Raw genomic sequence first — 18607 nt, 5'->3', positions numbered from 1 at the left:
TTGGGCACAGTTGACCAAAATTAATTTCAAAATGGTTTTAGAGGTAAACCATGCCTTTGCCTTGCACCCCCCTATACTGTGGTCAAGAAAGAGACCCTCACAATATTGCTTCTCTCAATTAATTTGAGTTCCTCTATTTCCAAAAAGCACTACAGTAGAAAGGAACGATTTAGACTTATATTAGAATCAAATATAGTCAAAAACTCCATGCTGTCCGGTAACTTCATATGCCTTCTGAATTTTCTCCCACATTCTGAGTAACTAATCTAGAGCAGATGTCCATAGCTCTTAGTGGGACGGTGTCAGGAGGGATTACATCAATGGAATCAAATGTTGCACTAGGGATCACCGGAAAATCTGTCTGTTTGTGATCTTGCAGTGAACACATATCTGGCCTTTGCAGTAAAACAAGAGACACCTCCTCAATCTTGTTCTGGAAATTCTCCAATGAGGAGACCTGTTCTAACACGTCCGTAGATTCCACCTGCTCCCTTTCATCAAACTTAACCTTCCTTACCCTTTTTTTTTTTAGAGATTCGCCGGTTCCCATATTTTTTTACCCACCTTTTCCCCCTTGTTTTAGTTAACGTACTGGCCTTTTCCATCTCGATTTCATTTTGTTCCATCGACTTTAAGGATAAATGATCTTTGGGAAGGAAGATTGTGAATGGAGCCGCTTGGTGACTTAGAGTGGGTTCCTTTTTCTGAACATCATGGACCAATGGTGGAATATTGCATGCTGAACTCATGCTGGAAAAGAGGTTGTCCAGAGAATATACCTCATTCTCTTGGAAGGCCGGTTTCGCTAGTATTGAAACTCCTTTATCCAGTTGTGGTTTTCCTGCTTGGGTTCCTTTATTGGAGTGGGTGGACATATTACCTATGTTCGTCAAATCTCCAGCAGTTTGGGACTGCAAACAGGTACCATTTGTGTTTAGTCCCAAGCCTTGACATATATCCTTTACGGATGTCTTGGCCGACTCATCAGGAGGGTGGCTCACATTTTGTTTTACTAATAAAACCTTTAGAATGGAAAAAAGAATATCTTGAGTGTGATCAGAGTTTTCATAGATTTTTTGAGGAGTTCCAAAATAGACAAAAGAATTCTTTCAAGGCATTTAAAGGATTCAGAAAGGACTATGTGTTGAACTGGTGGACAGTTGGAAAAGTTCCCAGCACACACCAAATCCAGCGTTTCTGAAATCTTATATTCAAAAGGAAGTGGTCAGAGGGAGTACTACTAAAAAGTTGTAGCATAGGGGAACCAGTATTAGATTGTGCTACTACGGGTATTATTGGGATGGATGGAGTGACAATTCTGCGGCCGGGCACCTCATCCGGATCATTATCGGGGAGGGTGAAATACATAATTTGGGCTTGATTGGCCCTACTCAGGAGGGGGGAGGTGGGGACAACAGCTAACCCCCCCCCCCCAGACAGTAGTGCCCTCATCCATCATATAATTTAAGTCATTACCCTGAGTGGAACCTTGAGAGGTATTATTGTTGGTACCAGATGAATTTCCCTCCTTGACCGCCAATTTCTCACATGGGTCCTTTTGGAGAAATCGAAGGCTAGAGTTTTTACGCAGACGCTCCCACTACTGCCACTTTGTTTTTCCTGGAGCGGGAGACCTGTTGACAGCTAAAGGGATGCCTGTCTCAATCATTCCTACTTCGAGGAGCTATAAGGAGAAAGAACAACTTACAGCTTCAGGAGTTGTCACTATGCTATGAAGTTTACATGAATCATTCCTTATGCACAATATTCATACAGATGCACAAATCACTGAGTTGTTGGTTTTCTCAAGTATTTGTCTTGTACACCTCTACAATACATGAAAGGATGCTGAAGATGATAGAACATTAAAGATTGAGGGTCGTCTGATCTACGTATCGCCGAGAGCTTTTGCTAGCACCATTCCAAACTGGTGGAGGTTTCACCAAGGTCTGTCCGTGGATTTTTGGGGCCCGTGGAAGAAATGGAATGTGTGAGGCCCCTCTCATTTTCATACACATTCAGAGCTGTTTCCATCTTAATAGATGCCTCTTCTCCTGAAACTGCTCTATGCAGACCCCACCTGGGCTGCAGTCCCTCTCTCTCGCTCAGCCACCTATAAGCACCTGTTAACAGACCATAAAGGGCTGAAAGTGTAAGAGCTGCTTATCACAAGAGAGGGTTAATACTGCCAGTGAGCTAAACAGCAGGACAATAGTAATCGTGTGTTGCTTCCGTTTTAGGGTGTTGCACCTGCCTAATATAGCAGCCTCCCTCGTAGGCCAGATTGTAAGAAGGCACCCTGTGGCCTGGCTGTGTCACACTGGTGCGGGTCCCCAAGTTAGTGGGCTGAATGCTGGGACCTGGGCCACAGGCCACACTGCCCATGCCTAGCGCTGGCCCTGGGTATCACACTAGTATAATTTGGGTCCCACACCTGGTTTCGGTGCTAGCCTTTATTACACATTCGTTTATTTTACTACAACAGCCAGGAATAAAGGGCTCTAATAATTTCAGGTACGATAGTGGGAGGAATCAGGAAGAGCTACAAAAACGAAAGATAGCACTAGAAAGTTTTACACATAGGGAAATATCTGAACGTAAGTGCAGCTAGAAAAATGCACTTGTTGCTTCCCACTACTTTAAATGAGCGTTAGGAATGCAGTAACAAACTGTGACCATCCGGGTATGCAAATTAAAACAAAATTGCACCATGAACAATTCGTCAGCACCTTTATAGTTTCTGCGTTAAAACATACATTTCAATTTATATACAAAAAAACTGCCTGACATGTCAGTACTTAAAAGCAGCGTCCCGCGGCACAGCGTGGAGTTATGATTATTAAGCGATGAAGCATACACTAAATTACCCATCGAGCCACTAGACCAAAACCAGGGAGATGAAAGGCTGGCTTTGGACGGCTCTGTCAATACACTGGCTTTCAGTACTTGGAAGACTTCAAACTTTTACAGGTAAAACAAGAGGGGCGTAAGAAAAGGGTGATTCTGTCCCCTCCAGCCACTCCCATTGTCCATAAAGAGTCCCTTTTCTCCTGCACACCGTGAATTAGGTGCCTGCCCTCCTACGAACCTAAACAGCCTGCAGGCGCATTCCTGACCTGGCAGTGGAGAGGGTGCTGCGGGCGGGGAGGAGGAGGGCTGCGGGCGCGGGCGGCGGGAAGGTGGCGCGAATCCCCACGGGAGCAAAGAGGAAACCCGGCCTCAGAGCGAGCGCAGGAGGCGGGTGATATCGGAGTTACTCAGGTGGAGGAGGCGTGCATAGCCCGGGAGTTCCTGTCGGGGCCACGCTTACAACCGGTGATTCCCGGGGAGCTGACCTGTAGCCCCACTTAACTGAGAGAGCACCGCTCGCTAATACGGGAGAGCAGGGTACAAACCGCGGGCTCACGTGCGACGACCCTAAGGCCCGAGGAGGCCATCTGCGGAGGAGATGCGACAGCCTTTTAAAACACGGGTTTGAAAGTTAAAGGGCTCAGCATGGCGGAGGAGCTCTTCGGCAAACTGGTCTCCATTGTGATCAAGTGCAAAGACTGCGAGGACAGGTGAGTGAGCGAGGCCGGCGCTCTGCACGTCTGCAGCCCCGTGCCGGTGAGGTGATGCAGATGCTCTGCAGGCCCGGGGCTCCGCGGGGTTAAGAGGTCGCGAGGATAGCCATCTCCTCCAAGGGCCTTATTACCACAATTAAAAAAAAATAGTTTTGACGTGACTGTTCCACGTGCAGTTTTCAGCCAAGTGTCAATAAACTGTAAGGCTTGCGTGCAGATGGGTTCCACCATGCGCAGTGTGGTAATATAATACTTGATACTGAACAAATGCGCATAAAGGGCAAGGCACACAATTACAGGTCGTGTACCGCCTCTGGCAGGTGCGAGCAGCTGAGGTTTTATATTTCTGTAACGCGCCTAGAAAGTTGAAAAACCACAAATTCACAGCCTTTGTTGCCTACTTATGGAATATTTATAACTTTAAAATCAAAGAGAATTCCGCACCTCTTGGGAAAACAGTCTCAAGTTAATTAGAAAAGCCCACTGTTTGTATTTGAGTTACGCTGTTGCTTTCGTTTCCCGCAATAGAAAACGTGGTTACAATATATCTTCGCAGAGATATATTATATCTTTGCAGGGAATCATTGTGCAATGGAACAGTACGGAAGTTTAGTGCGACAATGTTGAAGACTTGAGTCTTTTGAAGTACTCCCTATTGATCAGTACTTCAAAAGACTCGTCTTTAATTGTCGCAACAAACCTTCCGTACTGTGTGATTGCACACAATACTATCCCAGTCGTGTCTGCACAGCCCATTAGACTGAATATATGACTTGCTGAGAAGTGCTAGTAATATCCCATAAATATATTTCAGTCCGCAAAGTCCTTGTTCTGCCCAGTAAAACGTAGCAGCCCATCTGATTCAAATCTCACTGAACGCCTACTAGCCCTGCTGAGCATTACCTTTAGGTGTGCAGTGAGCCTGCCACAGGTGGACAGGGGCCGGGCCCCTCTTAATTTGATTGGTGTTAGGTCAGGTTTTCTATTATTTAAAGAGCAGGGCTGGTTAGGCTGATTTGCAAACCAATGTTTCCCTGGTATCCGAAGACATACATGCTGGTTTCAGCTCTCCTCTGCCCACAAGTGATCTAAACATGTAATTAAAATATTGAAGTGGGCTCTGTGTTAATCTCAACCGTACCCTACATCATTTTAAATGCATGCTTACCTTTCTCGGGATCCTTGAGCTGGTTTCACTACGAATATCTAGCATGCGCGCTGGGAACGCGATAGCGTTGTGCACGCACTCTCGCGTGAGCCTCGTAAGGAGAGCTTGCAATACAGGCACATGGAGACGACACCGTGTTCTGCTGTGTGCCTCGTGCTTGCATTACAAGCACTGGTTGGCCCACACCAAATGATAATTATCATAGAGAAACTCCAAGTGCAGAAGCACTGCCTCTGCTACCCTGGACAACGCATGAGGCAGTGAGTTAGTTTCTTTTTATTGTTGAAGGGTGAAGCAAAGCAATCAGTTGAAAGGGCTAAGAAGCCTCCAGGCATGGGAAGATTGTCTCTGTTCATTCGGTCTTCAGCTCCCTTTCTACTGAACACCTGACTAGGTGATATAGATAGCAATCACTGTGGAATTTTACAGAACTTTGCATTTTTCCTGTTTCATGACAGAAATTGAGTTTTGAGACAAACTGGCTGTTTTAGTCAAAATCCACCTTCAATTGCTTGGCTTATCTTTGTCAGTTTCACGCTCACCCTGACATCTGTGTAAGAGTTGCATGTCATAAGTTATTTTTGTCAACCAAGTCAGCCTTCCATCCCTCTGGGTTTGGTAAACTGAGGTAATGAGATACCCTTCATACACAGCACTTAGAGGTGGCAAATTGCAGTACTTAGAGTTGTACAAAACAAGCATTTTATTCTGAGAGAGAAGCATCCTCATTACAACTGCATGTGAGGGTGACACGCCCTCTACCAACCTTTGTTTGGGTGACACATTGTTGGTAATTCCTAGTGTCGGTGTGCATCCATGGCTTGTGATTGTGGTACTTTCATTGTGTGGCAGGAGTACATGGGGATGCTTGATGAAAACAGCAAGCTGATGGTTGAGCACCAGACATCCATTTACTGAAAATAAAATGCTTGTCTGTCAGGACCAAATTTTAATTTTTCAATAAAGGGATCAGTTATGTTTAGGAGAATAATGTTCTTTATTTTAAAACTGTAAACTTTTTTTAGATAGCAACATACCATTATTTTTATGAATTGAAAATCTTGGCATTTCGGCACAAAATGAATGTGTGTGCATACAAATGAACATCCAGACAGACACAAACACAAGTATTTGTGGGGAAATCAGTACTGCTGCCTGCAGGTCTGCTTTCTTTTGCCTGACATTGGGAGATTTGTGTATTTTTTTTTTATTTCCTTGCCATGCATTTTCAAAGGAGAAAGTCAGTTATAAGATGTGACTGAGAAACTGTCTAGAAGGGCAGGATTGCAAAGTGTCAGGAAGTAAAATTGTAAAAGAGAAGAATATAGCTATGAGAAAGTCCATTTAATGTATGTATGGCATTTTAAATCTTAGAGAATTTTGGGTTGAAAAAAACACCAGTTTATCACCATTTCCTCAAGCTATTTTGGGATAGGTGAACCCTGAATATTACTTGGGTGGGCCAGCCTTCTTTGTTAAACTATGAAAGTAGTGTAATATTTCAGAAGTCCACCTTCAGAACCTGTGGCTTTTGACATATGTTTGAGACTAGTGTTGTATAAACCCCATTTGGCCCAATATTCTTTAACTGTATGAGTGGGAAACAGCCTCATGCACTCCAGTGGAATTCAGGCTTGAAAGAAAGCTTAGTCAATCCAATTTGAGGTTGATATGTCCCTCCCAACACTTTCTTTGAAAAATCACCAGCCACCCCTGATTAGAGGTGATCCCTTATACCCTGGACAGCATTGGATTCACTCACTGAGCTCACTCGCTCAGTGCGGTGTGTGGCTGGTATAACAATTTTTACAGGGCAAGGGTTTAGTTTCCAGTCTAGCCCTGCCTTCAGCTGCTGGAGGCTGCTGAGTGGTCAGGCCATTTGTGATGGTGTGCTTGTCAAGTCATCTTGGGGTGTGAGTAGGCAGAATGCTCCTTTTAGACTGGAAAGCAAACTGACTAGAGTGACAAGTGGAGGTTGAGTGCAGAATAAGGGCCTGCCTGGACATGCACCTGCTGGCCTCTGCAGACAGTGTTATCATCTATCAACAGTAGAGACTGCCCATTCCCCTCCTGGCACAGTAATATTAAGTTGTGCACATAAATCTTTTGGGCATCATCAGCTTCGTTTCTGCCTTGGCAGCCATGGCAATTTGTTGCACAGTTGAGGTTGGTGATGTTGCAGTTAATGTAGTAAGCCCTCAGTTGAACGGATGCAGGATGCTCTATCACCTACCAGTGTCTTCTGGCCCAGCCTTGAAGCTTGTTGGAGCCAGTGCCTTCCACCTGCAGACATACCAGTGTTACCCACTCATGGGTCCAGGTGCTGACAGCTACCATCCTCCCTGACCAGAGTCTCTTTGATCTGCACTGTTATTACACCATTCCCAATCCACAGTGACAGATGCAGGCTTGACTGGTATGCTCTTGACCAGTCAAGGCCAACAGCCTGGCAGGATACTCCCAAGGGCCTTCAGTCAGGCAACTCGCAGAGCCTGACCACCACCACAGGAGGGGGGCGCTCAAATATAAGGCTTGTCCTTCCTGCTTGCAGTTGAGGTCATGCATTTGAGAATGAAGCTTGAATGACTGTCACTCTCCAATACATCCAGTCAGAACTGGAGACCACAATGTAGAAAGTGACATGACCAAATAGCTGCTGCCTACAGCCTACCAAGGTGAGGCTGCAAGTAAATACTTGTCAAGTAATTCCTCAATATTTTCCTACTACTTTTGGCTGATTTCTGGCCTTCCGAATCCAGTTGTGGTCTGTTTTATCTCTCTTCCCTTTTCCTGATGTTACATTTCATTTAACCTACTAGTAACCTTTTTAAACCAGCCAATTGACACGATTTTCCTGTTTGTGTAAGTCATGCAGAGCTACATTCTTGAACTGGCAGTAATTTTCAAGTCATCAGCTGTTAGTCAATGCCTAATTTATGCAGTGACGTACATCACTCATTTTTTGGCAGTAAAGCTTATGTTTCATTATCAGAATTTTCCTCAAAACAAATAAGAAGGTAGAAAAAAGGATCAAAAAGCAGGAATATAAAAACAGGTAACAATGAGAAAGGGAAAATTCAGTGATAAAACATTATTGGCAAGAGTGAGATAGGATTGGAGTGGAATAGTAAAACGGGTGGAATCAAGAGTAGGCAGCATTGGTATTTAGCAACTCTGGAATTCATCAGCACTGACTGTGAGCTCCTAAGAAACAGTTTGTGCCGCTGCACTTATTTTGTAACAAATCAGACTGCTGATAGGGGAAAACCTAATGATCTTGAAACCCTTTTACTAAATGTGTCCAGTTTCATGTGCGGAAACCCTGCTTTTAAATACCCATTTCAAGTTTTAGTGTTTTCCTTTAATTAATATTGTGTAAGGGGGTGTTAGTCTGTGCCTACCTTCTGAAAAATAGATCACTGATTCATGAAAAATGAGAAACACTCATCATTCAACAGGCTACCTTCTTATGGACACTCACTAACATTTCAATTTTATGATTTATCCCTGCATTACAAAAAGGTAAAGAATATTCTCTTTGGGAATAGTTAATGCCCAATGTAATGGACTATGCACTCAGTGTTTCTGTAGAGTGCATATGTCTCCTGATTGGTGCATACATGATGTAACATTTACACAGCCTGCAATCTGGTATCATGGTCTCGTAGTTCTCTCATTCATTCATCTTTCTTTTCACTCCTTGCTGATATGAAGCAGTGATGCCCATATATTTGGAAAATGGAGCTAGAAAATGTACATTTATTAACTTAACATTTGTAATCGGGCGGGGGGAATCCGAATACCCCCAACCATCCCCTGAGGATATGGACTCACTATTAATAGCATCACCATGCAAATATATGGTTTCCTGTGTCTTCAGTATCATTGGATATTACCTAAGGGGCTCTGCTTTCTTTAGTATACAAAGCAGAACAGGACCCTAAACAACTTGCTGCTGCCTGTGGTTGGTCAGGTGCTCAGCTTGCACTTTTTCCATCCATTTAGAAAGCAGCAAAGTACAACAGGGTAAGTGAAGTAATAGAGAAATTGTGACATGTTGAGGATGTCCTGGGAGAGGGTGAACATAAGGGAAAGGAGGAGTGAGGACTGAGTGAGAGAATCACAGGGAGATACAAGTGAAGGGTTAGTTGGACATAGAGAAATAGGTATAATGTGACATCAATTCAACATTTAGTGGTACAAAGTCTATGCCAGTTTTTTACCCAATCAGTCATATTATATTGAACAGACAACACCTTAGGCTAACAATCTTATGTTTCTCTTGACCTTTCTTGAACTACGTTAAGACTTCAAGATCTTTCATGAGTTTGAATCCTTAGCTGGGCTAACTCACCCTTTTATCCTTTGCATGTATATAAACTAGCTACAATTAATTGAATAACAAGAATGCTCGTAATATACAATCATTTGAAAGTGTAAAACTATTGTACTAGCTGCTATTTAAAAGTCAAGTTATTAGTAGAACTTAGTATTATAAAGTTAATGGCTGGAATTACCCTGCTTGCTAAGTCATGATACTGTAATTTAAAGGGCAGTGTGAGGCTCATTTTGTAAAAATATTTTCAGGTGAGATCCTCTTTTCTCTGTACACTCCTGGAGAACATTGAACCTGCTTACTCTGACCGACACTTAATGCAATCTGGGGCAAGAGTATTTACACCACACCAATATAAAAGATCGGCAGTGTAAGAAAGTAAATTATTAATTGGGGTGGACGGTAGCCCACAACAAGTAATGTAGGCACTAACTTGTTACGTCCAGTCAAAGGTTTCAGGATTATAATCCCGAACTCAATCCCTGGTAGCTATGGCACAGAGCAGACAGGCTCAATTTAGAGAAAATGTGTAAATCATTTTAAAAGTACCAAAATAGTAAAAAAAAAAAAAAAAAAAAAGTGTAAAACACAAAACAATAAAGAAAAAACACACCAATTTATAAAAATATGGAAACAAATAGAAGCAAAATGGCATAAACATGACAAAAATCCAATAATAGAAATCAGAGAGATGAACATTTAACGATATAAGTGAAAATAGAGCCAAAACACGCAAAACAGCAATGGTAGTCAATGGTCGTGGTAGACCGGGACCATGGTGCAATTTGAGGCCAAGTATGATGGAAAGCAGATCAAATACAACAAAAACAGTGGCCCTAATAGGGCCTGGATGTAGAGAAGATTAAAAAAGTTTTTAAGTACAAGTATGAAAAATGACTTTGTCATTTTTCTGAAGATAAACTCCCCTTATTGCGAGACAAACCTGAAACTCGATTCAAAACTGTGGAACTGTCAGTTGGATACCTCCTGGGGTCAATTCCATTGAAGCTCTGGAGCAACACATTTGAAAATGTTCATAAACTTCTTTAGGTGCCCCAACAATGACAGATGTACACTTCCAAAGCTCCCAAGACCTTAGCTCTCAGAGTGCCAGGCAGTGGCATCAGCAAAGCCCAGTCCAGTTGCCACTGATTAGCTAGAATTCTTCACAGGAATGTTCCTTCCACTTGTTATGTTCCTGGACCCACCCAGGGAATCAGCCCCATGATCCTTGGAGATCTTTTTGAAATTCTTGGATTTCAAGTGGAAGGGGGTTCAGCCTCCTCAGGTCCTTCTCACAGATTGTCCATGCCAAGTGCAGCAGGTTTGGCCTGTCTGGAATCCGTTTGCAAGTCCAGCAGTGTTCTGACAAAGGCTGCACGAAGGTAGAGCTTTGTAGAGTTGACCAGCTCGTGGGTGTGTGACACAACAAGACATTCAGAGTTCCTCTCTAACCAATGGAGCAAAAGCTCCCAAGCCTTGGCCTACCTACCTTTTGCAGTAGTTTCTGTTTGCTTTACTGCAAACAGGACCAAAATGCAATGTGTAAAGGTTAATCAAAAATGGTATCCTGGGCCACACCAAATTTGCCTCTAAGGCTGGGGGGTGTGATTGGGGAGTGCACTATATTATCGTGTCCTCCCACAGTGAACACTAAAATCCATTTTAAAGTAGAAACTGTACCCATAACAAACCTAGAGATAGAAGTCTTGTCGGGCAAAAGCTGGGTCCTTCAGCAACCAGGTAGGGGACACACAGGAATAGTATTGGCATCCTGTTCTTTTCCTTTCAAGTGTACCCTAAATATTACAATTTGCTCACAGTCCTGATAAACAGTATTTGACACTGTGGTGTCAATGTGATGCCCACAGCACACTCCTAGCGGATTTTGTTGAGCTCAAAGGAGTCATCTCTGCTCATTCAGGTCGGCCTTTTATTTGCTTCTGGGAGGATTTTCACACTTCTTATGCACCCATTGACAGGCTTGAGCACAGTCTGAGGCTTATGCTAATTAGCCTTCTCACAGTTCAGGCAGATAAAGGGTAACTTTTGTCAAATGCACATATTTGCAGATACTTACAAATGCATTTACAAAGGAGTTTTTGACACGGAGAGCCGGAGTGAAAAATCAATGACCAAAGGTCTGTTTATTTTTGCTGCAGCAAAGAGGACAGGTTTACCACTGGCATCCCAGGCCCGAAGTAAAGTGTGCTAGCATGAAGCGTTTAACAGTGATATTTATACTCATACATCAAAGGATACATAAAATGTGTAAATAATGATATACGTCATACAGATATTTTAAGGAGTTAATCAGTTTCCACACACCGGTTCCATTCCCAGCTTTGTCCTTGCCTCCCCTCTGCAGCTGCCTGACTCCCCACATTCTTGAGACCCTTCAAAGGGTTACGTGGTTCAAAGGTATAGATATCAGCCTTTCCCTCCCCAAAATACCACAGCCGAGGTCAGTTAGTTATTTTGAACACACAATTATAATGAGTACAGTGCCCCAGTTAGGGAAAGAAACCAGCTGCAAGCCTATGGTGTGGAACCAGGCTTATTTTACTTAAACAAATATACATAAGATAACATATGTGATAGACAGTGCGTTCAGAGACAACAAAAGCTCAAACTTACACGTGTAAAAGAAACGAAGCAATTCAAAATGGATTGTAACAATCGACCCTTTTTGAGTTTTTTTTTCTTCTGAACATAATCAACGTTTGAATAGTTCTAAATTTCCTCATATATGTTGAATTTTACTCCTACTTCCTTGAAATTTGCATTCATGGGGACATAAACAACCGATGGGTATGAGCAACCAGTATCTGTAGTGAGGATAGTGGGGTCAATAGCCATTAGGGAATTTATCTCTTCTCTCTGCATCATAGCTCGATTGGTTTCTAGTATTTTCACTGGCGGAAGTTTACACAATTTTAAACAGGAACAGAAAGCAGGTAAGCACTGTACTAACAAACAACTTAATACAATAGCTATTATTATAAAAAGTATGTCTTTAAACAACCAGCCCCACCCCCCAAACCAAGACCATAACCATGATAAACTCAAATCGCCTCCTTCATATTGGCCCCCCTTTTCAAATACCTGTACTGCTTCTTTTATTTTCCCAATATCCAATTCTATCTCTGATGACTTGTTGACAAAATAACAGCACTTTTGCTGGTACTGATGTTGGATTAAAACACATACTCCTCCTTGTTGTACTGTAATCAAGTCTAGGGCAAGCCGATTTTGTATCGCCAATTGGGCTGCAGAGTTTATCTCTATCTGTACACTTCCTATGGCCTCCCTGGTGGCATTAAATGCAATGGCTAATTCAGCTGACATATTCATCATTGCCAGTTGTAAATCGAAAATTCCAAATCCTGGAATAAGAACATGTAGCACTTGAAATACCCAGTTCTTTCGCTCCTCCAGTATGGGTGTCCCTCGTTTGTACCTATGTGCAAAACTCCCCATGTTAAGGGGCTGGGAAGATGATATATTTGATATCACAGTAATGTTGGGTGCCAAATATGCCAGTGAACATATCCCTTCCCAGTTTAGAGGTAGTACTTTATATGCAGTTCTTCCACATACGAAGTACATGCCTCCCTGGATTTGTGAATTTATAATGCTGTATTTTATTCGGGGCAATCCTACACCCTCTGGGGTGTCATGCTCAGAATTATTGCAATACTTGTAATCCTCCCAGATTGTATTTAGCAATGATACATTTGCCCAGGGTGCAACATATGAACATCTAGCCGTCCAGAGGGGGCCAAGGAAAACCCGGGATAATATTACAGGTGAATTTTTCCCATTTCTATCTTGTTCTCTGGAGGGATCATATAACAATCCTTCTGGATCTACCAGAATCTCATTTTCTCCCACAGTCAGGTTCCAATAATTTACAGTGTAATTTTGATGAGTCCCATTAATTAACGCTGTCCAATTTCTGTCTATTTTCTCCTCTCCTTCAAGATCCCAATTCCCTGTTTTTATATCAAATAACAAAGTGTAAACACACTGTTCAGGAGGGATCTTTCCCATGTATTTTGCCTCTGGGTTGTGCCCATAAAAATAGGTACCAAAACATATGGGAAACATTTTAAGTGTGGCATTCTCTCCAGGCATCGGGGAGAGCTTGTATTCTGCCTGGGTATTAGGGAGTACCGCACACCTAGGGTACCATTGATATTCTTGTTGGTCACATCTCCAAGTGGTATTTGGTACAAGACACACTTCCCCTCTTTCATATTCGCTTGGTGATACTGGTACTTCATAAAGGCCTATAGGATCCTCAGGGTGTCTAGACAAGTGCCGGCAAATCCAGCAGTCAGTGAGACTTAATGTCTCCGCTAATTTTCCATGAACCTTTATCAATGGATGTAAGGTAGGATTTTGCAACAATGATGCAACACCACTGGACATTATACATATTAACATAAGGGTCACTAGGTACTTCATTGTTGTTTTGTAGAAATAGTTATAAGGCCACTCTTCTCTATTCTCTAGAGGGATATTTGTCCTGCCAAATGGATATATTTTCATAATTTTATTGTGCTCTCCTCCTTGGTCCTACAACCTTTCTATGATAACGTTTTACTCGTCTCAACCGCCTATGTGTGTTCAAAAATATACCCACACAATTACCAAATATGTAAATGCAAAATATTGATATCACTATACTAATATTCATATACGTATAGATACAGATAAGTAAATTTTCCTTCAATGTTCACACCCACTAGGGTTCAGCACCGCCGTGCTTTCCACTCTAGCAGTTAGGCTGCACTGGTTGGTCCATGAACAAGTTTTTCAAATACAGGACAATAGATGTTGGCTTGATCCTAGATCCCTTATCTTCTCCTTTTCGAGTTTTAACTCCTGGTGAGTCTCAACTCCCAGTGAGTAAGTCGCGATACTTCAAAGTTCGTCTTCAGTATAGTTTGTCAGTTTCGTTCAGTGTCTCAGCAAAAATGATGGCGGAGGCCAGCAATTTTCAACCAGATCAGTGATGTGCTTGGGTATTAAACAGAAAAGGGCACCTTTTTTTTTTACCGCTGGGACTACAAACCGCACCAACCCTAATGGCTGGCCGCTTCCGTAGAACAGGTACTTGGTTTTTCTCGCCAGTCACAGAACTGTTAACTCCATTTACCCACTGCTTTTAACACAGATAATAGCGTTGCACAAGCTGCATCCCACTATGCTTGTGTTCTCGTTGAGACAATTGTTCTGACAAATGTTCTGGTGTCGTTGCACAGGCTAGTCACCCGTGTTCCTGTTCATGCTGAAAATTTAGTCATCACAGTCATTTACAACCTCGTCGCCCAAAGTGTGCGTAACAACAGTGAGGATAGCTCGTTTTAATGCTGGTACATCAATGGCATCGGAAATGCCGGTGGCGGTGAAAGCGGGGAACTGTATTTCATAAAGGCAGGCGTGCCGTATTCTGCTGAGCAAAGGATTCCTTGGGCATTCAGAAGAGACCTCAGTTTGCAATTCCAAGCTAGGAGCTATCAGGGTGATGTAAATGTAGCTTTTCGTAGGGGTCACCACCTTACGCACCTTCAAAATTCTGTTCATTTGGATGGGCGAGGACGCAGGTTGTATCGATGAGTTTGTTGATCTTCAAACAGCAACTCTTCGTCACTGGGCTGCTGTGTCACCTCAGAAGCAGAAGTAGCACTTGAAACCTGTGGAGGTGTTTCCTGTCTCCCTACTTCTCTGTAATCAGGAGACAATGGTAATTCTGCTGTTAGAGTACTTTGTAGTGGAATTGGTGCACGCTTACAGTGGCTAGCATGTATCCAGTTTTTCCTTCCTTCCACTTTCACCGCTGTCTGTGTTGCAAGCAGTACCTGGGCTGGCCCCCGCCACCTGGGCTGAAGACTGTTGGTTCTTTGAAAATTCTTTGTCATAAGCCAATCCCCTGGCTTAAAAGGGTGACCAGGGCCTTCAAGAGGAGTCGGTAGGCTGGCCTTGACCTGTTGGTGGATCAAACGCAAATCTTTAGTCAATTGTTTACTCTACAAACAAAGGATATTGCACTTCAGAAAGCTTCTTTGGTCGTGGTACCCCCCAGATATTGGCTGGCCTCCCCATGACAACTTCATAGGGGGATAATCGTGACTTGCTACTGGCAGTCATCCTGATGGACATTAATGCTAGGGGCAAAGCATCTGGCCATTTTAAGTTGGTCTCAGCACAAATCTTAGCTATTTTGCTCTTCAAGGTGTAATTATACCTTTCTACAAGGCCCGCTGATTGTGGGTGATTTGCAGCATGAAATCGATGTTTGATGTTAAGGGCGGTACAGACCTTCTCCATTACCTCATTAGCAAAATGACTGCCATTGTCACTCCAGACTAATCGTGGCAATGCGTATCTAGGAAAATATTCTTTTAGTAATATTTTGGCGGTAGAGAGGGCACCATTGTCTTTTAATGGGTAGGCCTCTATCCATTTTGAAAACATGCATACTACCACTAACACGTATTTCAGTTTGTTACACGGTTCCATGTGGATAAAATCCATCTGTATAGCTTCAAAGGGGAGATCAGGAGGGGCAAAGTGGCCAGGGGGCGTAGGGGTCCCTTTTCCTGCATTGTGCACTGCACACACCATACAACTTTTAACCAGATTATTAGCAGCTTTGGATATCAGAGGATTACTCCAAACATGGTCCAAAGTTGTCTTGATGCCTTGGGCACTGATGTGTGCAGGACTGTGGGCCATAGTAACCATAGCGTGTACATAACAATTAGGTAACATCCATCTTCTTCTGTCTGTGTCATCTGTGTAACAACCCTCACTGTCTAGTCTACCGTTCTTCTCCCACTGTTCCCTTTCCTCTGCTGTTGCTTCTGCTTGAATATCTCTTATACACTGCATGGTATTTTCTAATACTTTGTTCTGGGGCTCTCTCTTGATGCTACTCTCAACATATGCATTGTCAAATGGTGCTCGTGCTGTTGCTTTCGCTGTAGCATCTGCAAAAGCATTTCCTCGTCCTATATCATCAGTAATTTTTTTGTGGGCACTACACTTAATGATTGCGACCTGACGGGGCAGGCTGAGAGCATTCAAAAGTGTCACAATCAAGTTGCCATGCTGAATGGTAGTGCCATGTGACGTGATAAAGCCTCTATTCGCCCAGAGTCGCCCAAAATTATGAGCTACTCCAAACGCATATTGGCTATCAGTGTAGATATTAACACTAAGATGTTCACTTATTTCACAAGCTCTGGTGAGGGCAATTAATTCTGCAGCCTGTGCCGAATTTTGCGTGATTCTATGAGATTCAACCACTGTTTTTACTGTGGTGACGGCATAGGCTGCAGTGGTCGTACCATCTGGTAACTTGAAGCAAGACCCATCTACAAACAGCTCTCCCTGTGGGTCAGATAGGGGAGTGTCTGTTAAGTCTACCCGTCCCTTGGTTTCTTCCTCAGTGGCAAAAATGCAATTATGATCAAATTCCACATTGTCCTGAGGGAGGGGTAGTAACGTAGCTGGGTTCAAGACATTGCACCGCTTCAAAGTAATATTTGGACTGAACAATGTTAATTCGTAACCCGTTAGATGAGCACTGGTGAGGTGCTGCGTCTGTGTCTTGTTTAACAAAATATCAACTGCATGAGGAACCATCACAGTGAGCGGATTGCCACCAACAAACCCTTCACTTTGTTTCACCGCAGCTGCTGCAGAAGCCACTCCTCTAAGACAAGTAGGCAAAGCTTGCGCCACAGTGTCCAAGGTGGAAGAGAAGTATGCACAAGGGCGTTGTCTCCCACCTTGATCCTGTGTCAAAACGGACAATGTACAGCCATGCTTTTCATGCACAAATAAAACAAATGGTTTGCTGTAATCCGGATTACCCAATACAGGAGCAGAGCACATCGCCTTTTTTAAATCTTGAAAAGCCTCCTCACATTTGTCAGTCCAAGGTACAGGAGAGGGCACATCTGAAAGTGTCAGAGCAGTCAATGGTTTTGCTATAAGTGAAAAATTTGGAATCCACTGTCTGCAAAAGGATGTAAATCCCAAAAATGCTCGGACTTCAGAAGGGGTGCGTGGTGCAGTCATTGTATGAACCAGTTTAATTCTGTCTGGATGTAATCTCCTTCCCTCCTTAGAGAGGAGGTGTCCTTTATAGGTGACCTCCTCTCTACAATACTGCAATTTTGGGAGGGACACCTTATGGCCCAGAGGTGCTAAATGATGTAATAATGCAACAGTATCAGTCTTACATTGTGTCATGGAATCTGAGGCAATTAAAATATCATCAATGTACTGCAACAATGCAGAGCCTGAAGGTGGATTGAATTGGTCTAATTGACGTTTAAGACATTGACTATATATACTCGGGGACTCAACAAATCCCTGAGGAACTCTTGTCATCGCGAATGATCTACCAAAAATCGCGAAGCTAAACAAATATTGAGATTCTTCGGCAATTGGAATGCTAAAGAAAGCATTCTTCAAATCGATTACGGTGAAAAAACACGCAGAGGGTGGAATCATGGTGAAAAGACTATTCATGTCTGGGACCACGGGAAACTGGGGAATTACTATTTTATTTATTTCTCGGAGATCAATAACTAATCGATATACTGTGTTATCAGTAACTGATTGCTCACCATCTAATCTATTAGCATCATTTTGTTTCTTTACAACAGGAAGGATTGGACTGTTACATGGGCTGCTCACTATTTCCTTTATGACACCTGCATGCACAAGATCAGATATGACTGCCTTGAGCCCTTTTTCGCTTGATTTAGGTAATTTGTATTGAGGAACACGAGGTAACCGGGCACCTGGTTTGATTTTTATTACAATAGGGTCAATATCCATAATGCCTACATCATTCTTGCCTTTGGCCCATAAGCGAGGGTCTATTTCCTTTAGCTCTGGGGGTAAGTCGTATTCCTGTGAGAACATGCACCGAGTTGGGGAAACACTATCCATAGTTACATAGACACCATCCATTGAACAGTGAATAACTGCATTTAATTTCTTTAACAAATCTAATGCAAACAAGTTTTCATTGCAACCTGATGTTAAAGAGAGTGGCGTGTGTACCGTAAATGGGCCTACAGTTACTCTCATAGGTGTTGAGATGGGGCTCACCACGGGGATCCCAGAAATCCCAATTGATGTGGTATGAAGCCCAGACAGGGGAGCCCCGGGGACTGCAGAATGTGCAATAGATGTTCTGGTGGCACCAGTATCTAGAAGAAACTTATGGCCCTCTCCTTTGATTTTTACATCAATGTAGGGACCATTCTGATCTACAGGAATACTTACTCGCCCCTGGCCCTGTCTGTGGCTGTCCTAATAATTGTAGGATTCAGAAAAGGAATCATCAGCAAAAATATTAGTGTTACGCGGGACCTGATTCTCATTCTGCGAATTCTGATCAGTTCTACCTCTTCCTCGTCCTCGTGCATTACCTGCCGCGTTCCCTCTATGAAGTGACCTACTTTGTCTTCCTTCCAGTAATGGGCAAGTATCACGCCAATGTCCATCCTG

At 43.0% G+C, this 18607-nt stretch overlaps 1 protein-coding gene across 1 annotated transcript in view; it reads left to right on the top strand.

Annotated features, from left to right (window-relative positions):
• The first annotated feature begins 3105 nt into the window (after nucleotides 1–3105).
• The window catches only part of LOC138287290 (spindle assembly abnormal protein 6 homolog), a 248489-nt gene continuing 232987 nt past the window's right edge, over nucleotides 3106–18607 (top strand). The window contains exon 1 of the mRNA XM_069227650.1: nucleotides 3106–3560. Coding sequence (XP_069083751.1) covers nucleotides 3496–3560 — 65 coding nt within the window. The 5' untranslated portion in view covers nucleotides 3106–3495. The remainder of the gene's footprint in view (nucleotides 3561–18607) is intronic.

This window comes from Pleurodeles waltl, chromosome 1_1 (assembly GCF_031143425.1).
Source record: "Pleurodeles waltl isolate 20211129_DDA chromosome 1_1, aPleWal1.hap1.20221129, whole genome shotgun sequence".
NCBI lineage: Eukaryota > Metazoa > Chordata > Amphibia > Caudata > Salamandridae > Pleurodeles > Pleurodeles waltl.
The sequence above is the reverse complement of the archived record's forward strand: the minus strand, read 5'-3'. Positions and strand labels throughout refer to the sequence as shown.